This window comes from Carcharhinus amblyrhynchos, unplaced genomic scaffold (genome assembly GCF_965287045.1).
Source record: "Carcharhinus amblyrhynchos unplaced genomic scaffold, sCarAmb.v2.hapA scaffold_41, whole genome shotgun sequence".
Classification (NCBI taxonomy): domain Eukaryota; kingdom Metazoa; phylum Chordata; class Chondrichthyes; order Carcharhiniformes; family Carcharhinidae; genus Carcharhinus; species Carcharhinus amblyrhynchos.
In genome coordinates, this window is record NW_027649782.1 from 3703674 (window position 1) to 3719837 (window position 16164).

At 42.2% G+C, this 16164-nt stretch overlaps 1 protein-coding gene across 1 annotated transcript in view; it reads right to left on the reverse strand.

Annotated features, from left to right (window-relative positions):
* Positions 1-6612: 6612 nt before the first annotated feature.
* usp48 (ubiquitin specific peptidase 48) overlaps positions 6613-16164 on the reverse strand; it is a 119266-nt gene continuing 109714 nt past the window's right edge. Inside the window, exons 23-27 of the mRNA XM_080181525.1 lie at positions 13230-13394; positions 12089-12214; positions 9174-9222; positions 8855-8881; positions 6613-7620 (exon numbers count right to left, since the gene is read on the reverse strand). Coding sequence (XP_080037651.1) covers positions 7598-7620; positions 8855-8881; positions 9174-9222; positions 12089-12214; positions 13230-13394 — 390 coding nt within the window. The 3' untranslated portion in view covers positions 6613-7597. The remainder of the gene's footprint in view (positions 7621-8854; positions 8882-9173; positions 9223-12088; positions 12215-13229; positions 13395-16164) is intronic.

A 16164-nucleotide genomic window follows, 5' to 3' on the forward strand; every position in this document is an offset into this window, starting at 1 on the left:
CCAATCCTCTATCCATGCTAACACCCTACCCCCAACTCCATGTCCCCTGACCTTCTGCAATAACCTCTTGTGAGGTACCTTGTCAAACGCCTTCTGAAAATCAAGAAAGACCACATCCACCGGCTCTCCTCTATCCACCGCTCTAGACACATCCTTATAGAACTCCAGTAAATTTGTCAGACACGACTTCCCTTTAACAAAACCGTGCTGCGTCTGCTCTATCAAGCAATTCCTCTCAAGATGCCTCGCTATTTCCTCCTTGATGACGGATTCTAACATTTTACCTACAACAGACGTTAAACTAACCGGCCTATAATTCCCTGCCTTTTGCCTGGCACCCTTCTTAAACAACGGCGTAACATTAGCCGTTTTCCAATCCTCCGGCCGCAGAGCCACTCGGTTCCTCACCTCATTACAGCCTTGGTGCAAACATGACATCAAAGAGCGCTAGCAAAACTGGAGTCAATGGGAATCAGGGAGAAAACTCAACTAGTTGGAGTCATACTTGGCACAAACAAAGAACAAAGAAAATTACAGCACAGTAACAGATACTTTGGCCCTCCAGACCTGCACCAAACATGCTGCCTGACTGAACTAAAACCCCCTACCCTTCTGGGGACCATATCCCTCCATTCCCATCCTATTTTTACATTTGTCAAGACACTCCTTAAAAGTCACTACTGTATCTGTTTTCCACTACCCCCCTCGGCAGCGAGTTCCAAGCATGCACCACCATCTGGGTAGAAAACTCGCCTTGTACATCTCCTTTAAACTTTGTCCCTCGCACCTTAAACCTGTGCCCCCTTGTAATTGACGCTCCCACCCTGGGAAAAAGCTTCTGACTATCCATGCCCCTCGTAGACTTCCATCAAGTTGCCCCTCAACCTTCGTCGTTCCAGTGAGATCAGGTTTCTCCAACCTCTTCCTCATAGCTAATGCCCTCCATACCAGGCAACATCCTGGTAAATCTTTTCTGTACCCCCTCCAAAGCCTCCACATCCTTCTGGTAGTATGGCAACCAGAATTGAACAGTATATTCCAAGTGTGGCCTAACGAACGTTCTATAAAGCTATAACATGATTTGCTCATTTTTAAACTCAATGCCCCAGCCAATGAAGGCAAGCATGCCGCATGTCTTCTTGACTACCTTCTCCACCTGCATTGCCACTTTCAGTGACCTGTGTACCTGTACACCCAGATCCCTCTGTCTATCAATGCTCTTAAGGGTTTTGCCATTTACTGTATATTTCCTATCTGTATTAGACCTTCCAAAATGCATTACCTCAAATTTGTCCAGATTAAACTCCATCTGCCATCTCTCCGCCCAAGTCTCCAACCAATCTATATCCTGCTGTAACCTCTGTTGTTCCTCGTTGCTATCTGCAAAAGCATCAACCTTTGTGTGGCCCACAAACTCACTATACCAGTTACATTTTCCTCCAAAGGTCCCAGCACTGATCCCTGAAGAACACTTGTCACAGCCCTCCATCCAGAAATGCACCCTTCCGCAGCTACTCTGTCTTCTATGACCAAGCCAGTTCTGTATCCACCTTGCCAGCTCACCTCTGATTCCATGCAACTTTACCTTCTCCACCAGCCTGCCATGAGGAACCTTGTCAAAGGCCTTACTGAAGTCCATGTAGACAACATCCACTGCTCAACTCTCATCAATTATCTTCATCACTTCCTCGAAAAACTCGATCAAGTTCGTGAGACACGACCTCCCCTTCACAAAACCATGTGGCCTCTTGCTAATATGTCCACTGAGGCTAAGGGAGAAAGAAACCAGAGGGCATGAGTTAAGGGTAAAAGGAGAGAAGTTTAAAGGGAATATTAGGGGGGACTTCTTCACGCAGAGAGTGGTGGGAGTGTGGAATGAGCTGCCGGATAAAGTGGTAAATGTGGGGTCACTTTTAACATTTAAGAAAAACTTGGATGGGTTCATGGGATGAGAGGGGTGTGGAGGGATAGGGTCCAAGTGCAGGTCAGTGGGACTAGGCAAAAAATGGTTTGGCACAGACAAGAAGGGCCAAAAGGCCTGTTTCTGAGCTGTAATTTTCTATGGTTTCTATGTCCACTTATTTCCAAGCAGGAGCAAATCCTTTCTCGAAGAATCCTCTCCAATAATTTCCCTACCACTGACGTAAGGCTCACCAGCCTGTAATTACCTGGATTATTCTTGCTACCCCTCTTAAACAAAGGAACAACATTGGCTATTCTCCAATCCTCTGGGACCTCCTCTGTAGCCAGTAAGGATACAAAGATTACTCTCAAAGCCCCAACAATTTCCTCCCTTGCCCCTCTCAGTATTCTGGGGTATATCCCATCAGGCCCCAGGGACTTGTCTACCTTAATGTTTCTCAAGAACCCCAAAACCACTTCCTTTTTGATCTCAACACAACTCAAACAATCTACACACTCTTCCCCAGATTCGTCATCCACCAAATCCTTCTATTTGGTGAATACTGATGCAAAGTTTTCATTTAATACCTTGCCCATTTCCTCTGGCTCCACGCATAGATTCCCTCCCCTGACACTATTGGGGCAGAAGGCAAGGTCAAAGGAAAGTCTAGTGTGATTCTGGGAGGGAGGGAAAGGGATGAGGGTACAAATGTAGGAAATGGGACAAAAGAGCCAAGGTTCTGTGAATCACAGTGAAGGGGGGATCCACAGTTGGGGAAATAGGGAAACACAGCAAAAGTGCTGACATGCAAGCGAGCAATGTCAGGGCAGTTGAGATGGAGGTAAAAATACTGGGATAATAAAGTCATTACAGGAAGTTGGGGGAGCAGTTGTAGTCAAGGTAATTGGGACTTTCTGAGCTTGCTGTGGATATTGGTTTATCATTTAAACGCCAGAAGGAAGTTACAGAAGTGGAGGAAGGGAAGAAGTGAAGGCAGATATGAGAAAGTGAGGGAGAGGTATAAATTAGAAACAAAATTAATTAAATCCCCTATTCCCAATGAAAGGGGAGGGAACTTGACAGTCATCAATACATCACAAATACTAATGGAGGGGAATTAAATAGGACTGGGGCAAACAACGCACCATGCGCCCATGAAAAGGTCCAGATCACAAAACGTCTCCCATTACAATACCTGTCATGTGGAAGGAAAGGAAATATAGAAGTTGATCGATGAAGAACAAGTTCAGCTGAGAAGGTGGTGGTGTGTGAATGGGCCTCTGTTCAGGAGGAAACACAGAGCTGTAAGACTGTTGTGGTAGGGGGTGAAAGTGTAGAGGGTCAGAATGTCTTTATGAAAGGGACACAATTAGGATCAAGATACTGCTAAAGGAGAAGAGGATTTCTGAAGTTTCTCCCCAAGTTCACTTTTAAAGGCATTAAATATTTCTAGGCAAACAAATCAAGTTTCACTTTTGCAACCTTTTATTTCAATTTGTGTGGATTCAGAACACTGTTTGATGCTTTACATCTTTATGAAGAAAGTTAAGATTCCATCATCTCAAATAAAACCTGTTTTTGGAGTGCAGCAAGTTACAGCAGTGACTGTTGCTATATATAAAACAGTCAGAAACCTTTGCTGGTCATGTACAGTTCCAGGGAGCCTCCATTTAAAACAAAGGCAAATTAGTGTAGCTGCTGGAATCTGAAACAAAAACAGAAAATACTGGAAAATCTCAGCAGGTCTGACAGCATCTGTGGAGAGAGAATAAAGCCAATGTTTTGTTACACAGCTTTAATTTAAACACCTTCTCAGCATTCCAATTGAATGAGACAAATAAGGACAATAATTCAATTATTTCTTTATTTAACATTTCTAGTACCAACTCAAACATAAACTGTTGCAACTCTAACTTCTTACTGAGCTTTACCTCTAACTGAACTTTATCTCTCAAACTGCACTTTAACTGAACATCAACTTTATTTAACCGAAAATAGAAAGAAACGAATTTAGGAAAACCTTGGCCAAGAAATATCCTCAATGTAGAAGCTATCTTCTCCTTCTCTGAAGCATCCTTCAGGGTTTAAAACTTCTTGCAATGGATGACCTCTTTGAGTTATTGCTGCCAAACTAAAGGCTCATGTCTCTTTAGCCGTAAGATTCTCTGTCATCCAGCCAATGAATTGATCAGAACCACAACTGCATCGTTTGAGTGGGTCAATCAAATGCATGCAGAATAGTGGCATTGGTCATCTCAGGCCACATCATCCCTAGACCCCTTAAGTGCATATTGTTTACATTCTAATGCCTAGCTAAGGAACATAGACTCCCAAAAGTCTGTAAAGAATTCTTCCCTGCCAAGGACAAGCTGTTAACTCTGACATCTTGTGTCCTTTGAAAAATTCCAGGCCACAAGAAATCCCAGCATAATATAAAAAAGTTAAACCAAAAAAATCAGGTTTACTTGATTGAAGGTCTTTCAGCATATTAAAAGTTATATCTCCATTGAAAACAGTGTTGGTATTTTTCTCCCTGGTATTGGAGGTTCTGCTGCCTAGACAGAGGCTGTTAGGCTCTGCTGGCTAGTTAGTAACTAGAGGCAAAGAGTGCCTCTGTCTATTGAAGTGTGCTGGAAGTTCCTTGAGAAGATCTCAGTGTTTTCAGCTCAACATCCAAAGGAGTAAACCACAGCAGGAGTTGGAAAGCTGCAAAATCAAGCATCACGTGAGCATACTTACTTTCTGTGCTAAGTCTAAAACAGGGGGTGTGTGTTTGTGTTGGAACAGTATTTTTTTTTAGATACTAAGTTATACACAATCTCATGATTGTTCTATTTCTTGTAACTGATAAAAGTTACTGCTAATTGTCTTATATGTTAACTATATTCTTAAATAAACTTTGCTAAAAGTTCCCTAGTGGGTCATTTGAACCATACCTGTTTACCCATGCCAAAGTTCAAACTGCAAAACTTATGATCTAGGCTGACTCCAAAAAACACTTTGGAGTTTCTGAGCTGGATTATAACACACCGCCGCCAGTTCGATAGCAGTTAGGGAAAGCAACTAATACTGGCCTGCCCAGTGATGTTCACTTTTAAAAATCACTGATTGCCATTTGATATGAATCATTTGGCATTGTGTAACTGGGCTCAGACCTCACTGTATGTTATATATATATATAAAATATATCATGGCTAATTTCTAAAGCTTTAAGACTGGACGAAGACTTTTTTAAAATGATTGAAGCATGTCTGGTTGGGACCTTGAACAATAAGAGCTATTTGGCAATATTGCAGAAAGTCTTGCCTCATTCTCTCGGAAGGAACGCTAAAGGCCCCTGTGGGGCACAGAGACCAAATTCAATACCAAGGCCATTGGTATTTCAGAACCCAGGTTGGCCAACCAGAGATTACTAGTCTGCTAGGACAAAGAACCATGCAACCTTTCAAATTTTTAACGTATGGAATTGTAACAATCTCAGCGATCCAGACAGGGAGATATAACCCTTTGTTCAAACCAAAGTGCGAATCATGCTTAGCTGGTGGAACCTGCCATACTGCTTGGCGGAGTTACACAGCCCATTCCATCTATCAAGCAGCAACGTAGAAAATGGGCTCTGTCCGGGTTTCAATGTCTGGCCCCATCAATACTGTTTCTACTGGAACTTCAGACCCTCCGTACCATCACCTAAAGAACTGATTCACCTCTGCCTGCCTATCGCATCATGAAAGTCAACTCTTATCAGTAAAGTGAATTACCCAGCATAAGATCAGCCTGCTGCCCTCTTGTGAAGGAATTCACCATTGGACTCTGATTCTGGCCTCACATGAAACGAGAGTATTTTTTTGTGGTCTTTGCTCTTCAAACCTCCCTCTCTTTATCCTCCTCTTCTGTTGTATGAGTGAAAAGGAGGCTATGTTGTGAGCTCCTCCTACATTTGTGTAAGTAAAGTAACCCTCTGAATTTATCCTACAAGTTTGCTGCGGGGTTATTAATAGAAAATTGGATCACACCAAAACTAAGGGTTTGGGGAAACAAGCCACTGCTTATAGGAACATAGAAAGTAGGAGGAGGCCATTCAGCCCTTTGAGCGTGCTCCACCATTCAATATGATCACAGCTAACCATCCAACTCATGAGCCTGATCCTGCCCCCCCCTCCCCCCGCCCCCAACCCAATACCCTTTGGTCCCTTTGACCCAGAAGCGACAGCTCCTCAGGACTGTCCGCCTCACTGGGTCAGTGAAAAAATGATTAAGAGACAAGAAAATCAATGATAAAGGGGGAAGAAAATCTGAACACCTTTCTAATAATGGATGGTTGGAGAGAGGAGGAATCAGGGCTGTTTAAATTAACTCCCCCCACCCCCCCTTTTCTTGTCCATAACGCACTGATCTCCAATTTAGCACAGGCAACTGCTCAACTGCCAGGCAAGAGATCAATGAGGTCTGACATATTAGCAGATTAAGGATTTAGGAATGAGGAATGGCCACATGTACCACACGCAGGATGAAAACAGATTTCAGTAAGTTTACACTGGCTTCACTGATGGTATAACTGAAACCTCAAAGACATTTTCCAATCTAGGATAAAATCACTTCATATGTAGCAGTTTTATGACGGTCACAATTCAATATTTACCCATCACAGATGATGCCAGTTGTTCAGCGAGCACCTCCAGGCCTTCCCTTATTAAAAAATTCACATCTCATTTTCTATAACCATCTGCTCTTTTATTTGGTACAGTAAAGATAAGCAATATAACAATTCTAGTGGATTTATCAAGATAGCATTCTTACCACAGCATTTCTACAACAAACGCAATTTGCACAACCCTTTTAACAGGATTTGAAAAAACCTATTTCAGCACACTTTCAATTCTTTTCCAAGCAAAAGGCCGTATCAAAAAACAAAACAGTAAAATGTATTAAATCAAGAAGCATTGCATTTATTTACAGCACTTTAGTGGTCCTAGTACAATATTACTCGAATATATCAGGAAACATTAATGTAATAATGCAGGCAACTATTTCACTGTGTACACAGCTTCCAAGTTGCAAGGAACAACCTGGCTTAAGATCTCGGTTTCATACTCGTTCTTGCATATTATACATTTTGAAATGCAGTAGTGACTGTTAATCTGGTGTGTGTTAAACAATATAACTCAGTATTAACACAAATTCACGGTTACGTTGGTGTGTCATTCTAAGCAGGAATCAACTTTAAGTGTGTGATGAAGTCACACAAAGTTAATTATTGGCCTAGTGACCAAAAGCAACTTGCCAACAACAGTTGAGAGTGCTCAAGGAAGAAACTTTACATCAAATTGCTTGAGCAGAACAGCCATCAAGACAGCATTTTGGCTTCAAACATCTTTTTAGACACAGTGAATTGAGGGGAATATTCTCTCTCAACTTCAGTCAATTATCTGGTCACTATCACATGTCAAGGCAGCATTGAAAGGGGTTTCATTTTCCTCTATTGCCCCATCAACTGAATTCAGGACATTGTGCACGTTTGCATAAAAAGGCAGGAGATGCAAGCAAACTTTAAGACTGGTCCTTTCTTTTTAAAAGTATAAACCAAGTCAGTGTATGCTCTGTACGCCCGGTGCAATGTTTCAGTGACTACACCTCTGTCCTTCTTCCTCTTACTGCACAACTTCCACTCAGCTGTCTACAGCAAGTTTCATCACTTCAGTGGCCTAACAGACCGGTACCTGGGACAAGAACCACACAGAGGATTACACATTTTTTGTGACCAGCCAGACAAGGTTTAATAATTCAGTGCATAAGTAACATAATAAGCAGCATGAAAGGCAAGCAGTCTATCAGAAAACCCTGCCCATCAGCAGAGTGATGTTGATGATCCAACAATCACTAGCATGCTGATACCAGTAGCTTTGTGCATTGGAAGGGAAGTCTTGCTACTACTGCACAGTGTTGATGGGACCACATCTAGAATACTATGTATAGTTTTGGCCTCCTTACTTGGGGAGGGATATACTTACATTAGAGATTGTTTACAGAAGGTTAACTAGCTTAATTCCTGGTATGAAGGGGGTTGACTTATAAAGAAAGGTTGATCAGGTTGGGCTTACACGCAGTGCAGTTTAGAAGAATGAGGGGTGATTTTATTGAAATGCAAGATTCTGAGGAGGCTTGAAACAGTCATGGTGAGAATCCTGAACTAGGGCTTTACAACTAAGGGGTCTGCCCATTAAGACAGCAATGAGGGGGAATTTCTTCCGCAGGTTTCGAATCTTTGGCGTAGAGAGAGCAGTGGAAGCAGAATTGCTGAATACGTTCATAACCGAGATAGACATTCTTAAACTTCAAAGGACTCGAGTGCCAAAGGGAACATGAGAAAAGTGGACCGAGGCCAAGATAAAAGTCACATGAATAATAGAGCAGGCTGAAGGTGCTGTATAGTCTACTCCTGCTCCTATTTATATTTTACGTAGCATACTGATAACTGAAATTTCAATAGCAAAACTTGGTTCTGCAAGATTGATATCTTGCTTAAGTTTAAATGTAATATTATCACAAATAGACTTACATTAACACTGCAATGAAGTTACTGTGAAAATCTCATCACCACACTCCGGCGCCTGTTTGGGTACACTGAGGGAGAATTTAGCATGGCCAATGCACCTAACCAGCACATCTTTCAGACTGTGGGAGGAAACTGCAGCTCCCGAAGGAAACCTACACAGATATGGGAAGAGCATGCAAACTCCAGACAGAACTCGGAAATCGAACCTGGTCCCTGGTGTTGTGAGGAAGCAGTGCTAACTCACTGTGTCACCATGCTGCCCTTTGCATACTGAAATCCAGAACCTGGTGTGCTGCTAAACTGGCATTTCATTACCAATGTCTAAAATAGTAAAGCACCCAAATAAACTAGCAGACAGAAGTTACAAACTGCTTTTGAAAGAAATACACAAGACTCACCTTTAAAACCCTCTTCAGGCATACATACTGGGGAAAAATAAAAGTGAATTGCTATAAGTAAAAACCTTATCACTGTAAAATTCTGCAGCAAAATCAAGTGCATTTTAAGACCAAATTTTATCAAACAATGAAACATTAAATCATATTTGTTTGTGTGGCTTATTTGTGTGTTCAGAGATTCTATTGGTATTTTAGCTATAAATAATCAATATATTAAAATGATTAACCACTTTCCTCATAAAATCAAGTTAGATTATTCAACTGTTATTTATTTTAAGATAAATTTATAAATTCTAGGAAAACATCCAGAATCTCCTACCTTGCATTATATCATCCATTGCTGTATAATCAGCAATTGGTTCATCAGCCTTAAGTACAAAAGACAATAAAACATAATTTAACTGCTTGCCATAAATTTTCACATAAACACAGGTTACATTTAATGAGGAATCAAAAGTCTGCTCAGATCAAATCTACCAGGTATTTTTTGTGATTTGCACAGGAATTTTAAATATATTTTTAAGAACAATTTGAAATACAAAAATCGTATACTTTTGTGCTACAGGAATACACAGGAAATTATAGGGCAGTCTGTCTTACCTGGCTTGTGGTTAAACTCCTAAAGTCTATAATTCAGGATCGGGACAATCAGAGACAGTCAACATGGATTTTTAAGGGGTAAAAGGGAATTAAATGGATATTGTTTACGCATGTTTCTGACAGAAGGTTATGAAGTTGATGAAAATTATGGCACTTATAGCAAATGGATGGCTCAGGCGCAGCAAGTGTTGCAAAGCTGAGTTTACGAAGTTGGAATTTGTTATTGATAAAGATGTTAGAAAATGTAAAAATATTAGAGGGCAACATTGTGTGGTCCCTTCAAAAGCTGAAGTTTTGTTTCAGTGCTCAGAGGTTTAGAACGCAAAGTAAATCCAAAGTCCAAGCTGAAACATTCATATCTAAAAGTCACGCACTAATCTTCTCAAGACAACCTGTTCTTGTTTGAATTTTGCCCAATCAATTTAAAGTAGGCTACCAAGAACCTATAAGATTTGATTGTGATGTTGTTGATAAAATCAGACCAATCCTATTGTGAGAAAATTGAGAGGTCATCACAGGTACAAAAGAGAGTGCAAGGGGGGAGAAACAACTGACATCTCTCAAGCTTTGAGGGGGAGAGAGCAAATGCCAGTTGCCAAGAGCTAAGGGTTCTCAGCTCTCAACTCTGCCAGCCTTCTAAATGTTGTAAGAGAATGCACCATCTAATACCGGAATGTACCAATTCAAAAAGAACTTTGAAGAGAGTGACTAAATTCTATTATTACTTTCTTTGTTAATGAACAGGCATTTATTTATTTGAACAGCAGTCCAGTAGAATCTTATTTTATTTGGTATGTTACTTGTTTAGTTAAAATTCCCTAAAATAACTAAAGTTATTTTAGTTAAATAAATTGTTAAGTGTTCATTTGGAAGTATCAGATATTTCTGTCAGTTACCCACTAAATATTACTGAAGAACAGTCCACAACTTCCCACACACTTAACAGATTGTAAGGTGAGGTATTCCTCTTTGGGGGATTCAGCATTATGTCTCAAAAAGGGGACAACCTCCATGTTGCTCCTGTTTCCTCCCACAGTCCAAAGATGTGCAGGTTAGGTTGATTGGCCAAACTAAATTGCCTCTTAGAGTCCTGGGGTGTGTATGTTACAGGGATTAGCAGGGTAAATATGTGGGGTTTTGGGTACAGGGCCTGGGTGGAATTGTTGTTAGTTCAGACTCAATGGGCCAAATGGCCTCCTTCTGCACTGTAGGGATTCTATGAAAAAACTGGGTATTGAACATTTAGCCCTTTGCCAGATATTCTGTTGTCTGACTATTGAATGAACCATGGAGAATGCATGGAATTATACAACAATTAGTGAAAATAGTTAAGAAAAGCATGAAAGATTGGATATTTTTCCCTGAAATAGTGATGAAGTCGGACACCAATAAGGAATTTCACATTAACCTAAGGTTTAGAGAGTTGTTAAGTGATGCACTATTTCCGCTGGTCAGCAAATCAGTAACAAGCAGGCACAAAGTCAGACTAAATGAGGATAAAGGCAAATTGCTGTGAATGCTGGAACCTGAATCAAAAAGGGAAAATGCTGGAAAATTCAGCTGGTCTGACAACATATGTGGAGAGAGAACAGAGCCAATGTTGAGTTTGGATGACTCTTCCTCAGAACTAGTCAGACTAAAGCAGGAATCTGAAGAATTGTTTTACAAGGATTACTGGAACATGACATATTTACTACAAGTGGGTATTGAGGCAGGGACCATAATTTCAAGTGAGTTGGATAAATTTGAGACAGACAAATATAAATAGATACGGGGAAGTCAAGGGAAAAGGGGTTGAAGTAAAGTGGGGAAGAGTTAGCACAATGACCTTCTACTCTGCTGCAAACTTTATCATTCCCCGAGGTTCAATTTTCGCAGCCTAGTTCAAGATTTAATCTAAAGCCATTTGTAGCATCAAAGACAGTACAAAATGCAAGCTTTAAACACCTGACTTTCTTAAAATTTTATTTGTGGGACATGGACGTCGCTGGCTGGACCAGTATTTATTGCGCATCCCTAGTTGCTCTTGAACTGAACAGTTTGCTCGGCCATTTCAGAGTCAACCACATTGCTGTGGCTCTGGAGTCGTATGTAGGGCAGACCACCAGGTAAGGGTGACAAATTTCCTTTCCCAAAGGGCATCAGTAAACCAGATGGATTTTTCTGACAATCAGCAATGGTTTCATGGTCATTAACAGATTCTTAATTCCAGATTTTAAAAAAATTGAATTCCAATTCCACTACCTGCTGTGGCGGGATTCGAACGTGGGTCCCCAAAACATTAGCCGAGTAATTTTTTTTTAAATGCACCTGGTTGCCTGCAGTGTTAAATCACCGAGTGATGAAGATGTGGGGGGAGAGGGGGCTACTTATTTGCTGCAAATGTTTATAAGCAATAGATGAAAGGAAAATGGCTAGAAATCTGGAGTGTTACAGAATATAAAGTTAACACATCCTAACGGATAAATGATCAGTAAGTGTTAGCAATCCAATTGGAGATGAAATCACTGCAGGTCAGCAAGGAAGTAAAATAGTTTGACGACATTTCTATTAATGTACCGCCACTAAGTCATGTCTATAACAACATTAAAACCCACAGCAATACCAGAGTTGCCAACAGTTGAATAATAATACCTTTAGCAGAATGACTGATTCTGGGATGACTCCCAGATTTCCCAGTGTTGCAGTGTCATCAGTTAGCATCCTTCCTTCCAGTGACAAATTCTGATCAAATGGAGCTACAGAAAATGCGTGCATGATCTGCAGGAGAAAAGAGCAACTAGAAATCAGGAATTCTCCAGGTAAACAACCTACACCATCGCAGACATTTCCCAATACTTGTGCAAATTCACAAATCTACAAACATTTGATTATTCATTCAGTAAAACTGACAAAATTCACAATAACGTCTCCAAAGAGTGAATTCTTAACACAGATTGCACTTTGAGACATGTTATTTTACCAGAAAGCACAACTATGACAATTTCTCACTATACACAGAAACAAAACTAAAAGTCTGTGTGTTTGAAGGAGTATCATTTCATTTTATGGAATACCAGCTTAAATTCTGGTCCAACAGCATCTGTGGTTTGTCCTTTATCTTTTTTTTATTCATTCATGGGACATGGACGTTGCTGGCTGGCCAGCATTTACTGCCCATCCCTAGTTGTCCTTAAGGTGGTGGTAGTGAGTTGCCTTCTTGAATCGCTGCAATCCACGTGCTGCGAGTTGACCCATCTGCTAGTGATGGCATTGCTACATGGCTAATACCTGTTTCTAACCATCTGAAATGCAGCGGGTGATACTATTACCTCCACTGATCCTCTAGTGCAGCCGTTGTCAAGCTGCTCCCAACAGTACCACTAGCCTCTGCAGGAATTAGATAATAGCAAAACAGTTTAAAGTTTGTTTTAGTGGATTGTTAACTGAACCCCTCAATATGATCATTGCTTGTACTCTGGTACGCTATCTAAAAAAAATGGAAGTAAAAGCAAATCACAACAGAATGTACAACATAAAATTCTTTGGATCATGAAATAAATGATCCAGCAATCCCACTACTTTTTGACAAATCCAAACCCCACTGAACTGCTCTCCTGCAGGATGTAGTTATACATCCTCACATCTTTGGAAACCATTTATAATGGCCAATTTCAAAGGTTCTGCCAGTAACTTACCCCATAAATAAAAATCAGCCTCAAATTAGACTACAACAGGAGTTGTATCACACTTAAAATCAGATCTAATTTACCCAGAATATTCGAAAATAGTTTACCTGGATTTTCAATTCTTTGAGAGTTTGATTGGCTGATACAATGAGTTCCTTTTCTCCGCGGACTCTATGCCGGGTACTACGACGGATTCCTTGTTTATAGTACGTGCTGCTGTTCCCACCACCAACACAAGGGTGTGTCAGCTTCCGCCGTTTCGCTCCGTTACTCTGAAAGCAGAAGGTCTGACATCTACTTTTCTTTCAACTGCATGAGTTGGAGAAACTTTACCTATTAATATCTGCATCCAATTAGTACAGAACATGGAGGGTCACATTTCAAGTTCACAGTCTGCTGCACAGTGACACAGTGGTTAGCACTGCTGCCTCTCAGTGCAGGAACTCAAGTTCAATTCCTGTGATTGCCTATGTGGAGTTTGCACGTTCTCCTTGTGCCGGTGTGGGTTTCCTCCGGGTGCTTCAGTTTCCTCTCACCATCCAAAGATGTGTAGATTAGATGGATTGGTCATGCTAAATTGCCTCTTGGTGGCCCAAGATGTGTAGGTTAAGGGGATTTACTGGAGTAAATATGTGGGGTTATGGGGATAGGGTCAGAGTCAGGGCAGAGCCGATGGGTCAAATATCCCCCTTCTGCAGTGTAGGGATTCTAAACATGACTAATTAATTTGCTGCTAAATAAGTTGCATTCTGGTCAGCTGCTTACGTGTGTGAGGTCCTCCCATTTCATAGAATCATCATAGAACCCTACAGTGCAGAAAGAGGCCCTTTGGCCCATCGATTCTGCACCGAACACAATCCCACCCAGGCCCGACCCCCATATCCCTACATATTATACCCATTAATCCCTCTAACCTACACATCCCTGGACACTAAGGGGCATTTTCTTAGCATGGCCAATCAACATAACCCGCACATCTTTGGACTGTGGGAGGAAACCGGAGTACGCGGGGGGGCTCGAGGAAGAGTTCTTGGAATGCTGCCGGGATAGTTTCCTCGAACAGTGTGTGTTGGAGCCGACGAGGGAGCGAGCTATCTTGGATCTGGTGCTATGTAATGAGGCGGGTAGAATTAGGGACCTTGTGGTGAAGGATCCTCTTGGGGAGAGTGATCATTGTATGGTGGAGTTTCTGGTGCAGATGGAGGAGGAGAAAGTGGGTTCCCGGACATGCGTCCTTTGTTTGAATAGAGGGGAGTACGGTAGGATGAGAGAAGAATTGGCGAATGTGGACTGGGGGAGCGCGTTGGAGGGTGGGTCTGCTGAGGAGCAGTGGAGGATCTATAAGGAGATCTTTCTTGGTGCTCAGCAGAAATTTATTCCGATGGTCAAAAAGGATAGTAGGAGGAGAGGTAATAAGCCGTGGATAACGAAGGAGGTGAAGGAAAGTGTTAAACTAAAAGCGGAGGAATTTAGAGTAGCTAAGAGTAGTGGGCGAGAAGAGGATTGGGAGAGGTTTAAATGTCAACAAAGATTGACAAAGAAGTTGATAAAGAAGGGTAGGAGAAACTATGAAGCTGGGCTAGCGCTTAATATAAAAAAGGATAGCAAGAGTTTTTATAAATATATAAAAAGGAAGAGGCTGGCTAGGGTGAATGTTGGTCCTTTAGAGGATGAGAAAGGGGACCTAGTGGTAGGGGATGGGGATATGGCTAAGGTATTGAATAACTTTTTTGTTTCTGTCTTCACGGAGGAGGACGTGAATAATTTGCCGGGTGTTAGTGATGGAAAGGTGGTAGGACTGGAGGGTCTTAATGACATTACTGTTACTAGAGAGGCGGTGCTCGACAGACTGGAGGGGGCTGACTGTGGACAAGTCCCCAGGACCGGATGGAATGCATCCGAGGGTTCTGAAAGAAATGGCGGAGGTGATAGTGGATGCCTTGGTGGTTATTTTCCAGACATTGCTGGGTTCCGGGGAAGTGCCGGATGATTGGAAAACGGCTAATGTTACGCCGTTGTTTAAGAAGGGTGCCAGGCAAAAGGCGGGGAATTATAGGCCGGTTAGTTTAACGTCTGTGGTAGGTAAAATGTTAGAATCTGTCATTAAGGAGGAAATTGCGAGGCATCTTGAAGGGAATTGCTTGATAGAGCAGACGCAGCACGGTTTCATTAAAGGGAAGTCGTGTCTGACAAATTTACTGGAGTTCTATGAGGATGTGTCTAGGGCGGTGGATAGAGGAGAGCCGGTGGATGTGGTCTTTCTAGATTTTCAGAAGGCGTTTGACAAAGTACCTCACAAGAGGTTATTGCAGAAGGTCGAGGGACATGGAGTTGGGGGTAGGGTGTTAGCGTGGATAGAGGATTGGTTGTCAAATAGGAGGCAGAGAGTGGGGGTCAACGGGTGCTATTCGGATTGGCGGATGGTGACTAGTGGAGTGCCCCAGGGGTCGGTGCTGGGGCCTCAGCTTTTTACCATTTATATAGATGATCTGGAGGAGGGAACCGAGTGTAGGGTGTCGAAATTTGCTGATGACACCAAGATTGGGGGAACGGCAAATTGTGCGGAGGGTGTGGAGAGTCTGCAGAAGGATCTAGATAGGCTGGGCGAATGGGCCAGGAAATGGCAAATGGAATTTAATGTTGGCAAGTGTGAGGTGGTCCACTTTGGTAGGAAGAATGGTAGGAAGGACTATTACTTACGGGGCGAAAAACTGCAGCAGGCGACGGTGCAGAGGGACCTCGGGGTCCTTGTGCATGAGTTGCAAAAACCCAGCTTGCAGGTGCAGCAGGTGGTCAGGAAGGCGAATGGGATGCTGCCCTTCATAGCGAGGGGGATTGAATATACAAGTAGGGAGGTCTTGCTGCAGCTGTATAGGGCATTGGTGAGGCTGCAGCTGGAGTACTGTGTGCAGTTTTGGGCGCCGCACCTGCGCAAAGATATTTTGGCCTTGGAGGGAGTGCAGAGGAGGTTTACTAGGCTGATACCGGAGTTGAGGGGGTTGAGCTATGAGGAGAGGCTGAATAAACTGGGCTTGTACTTGT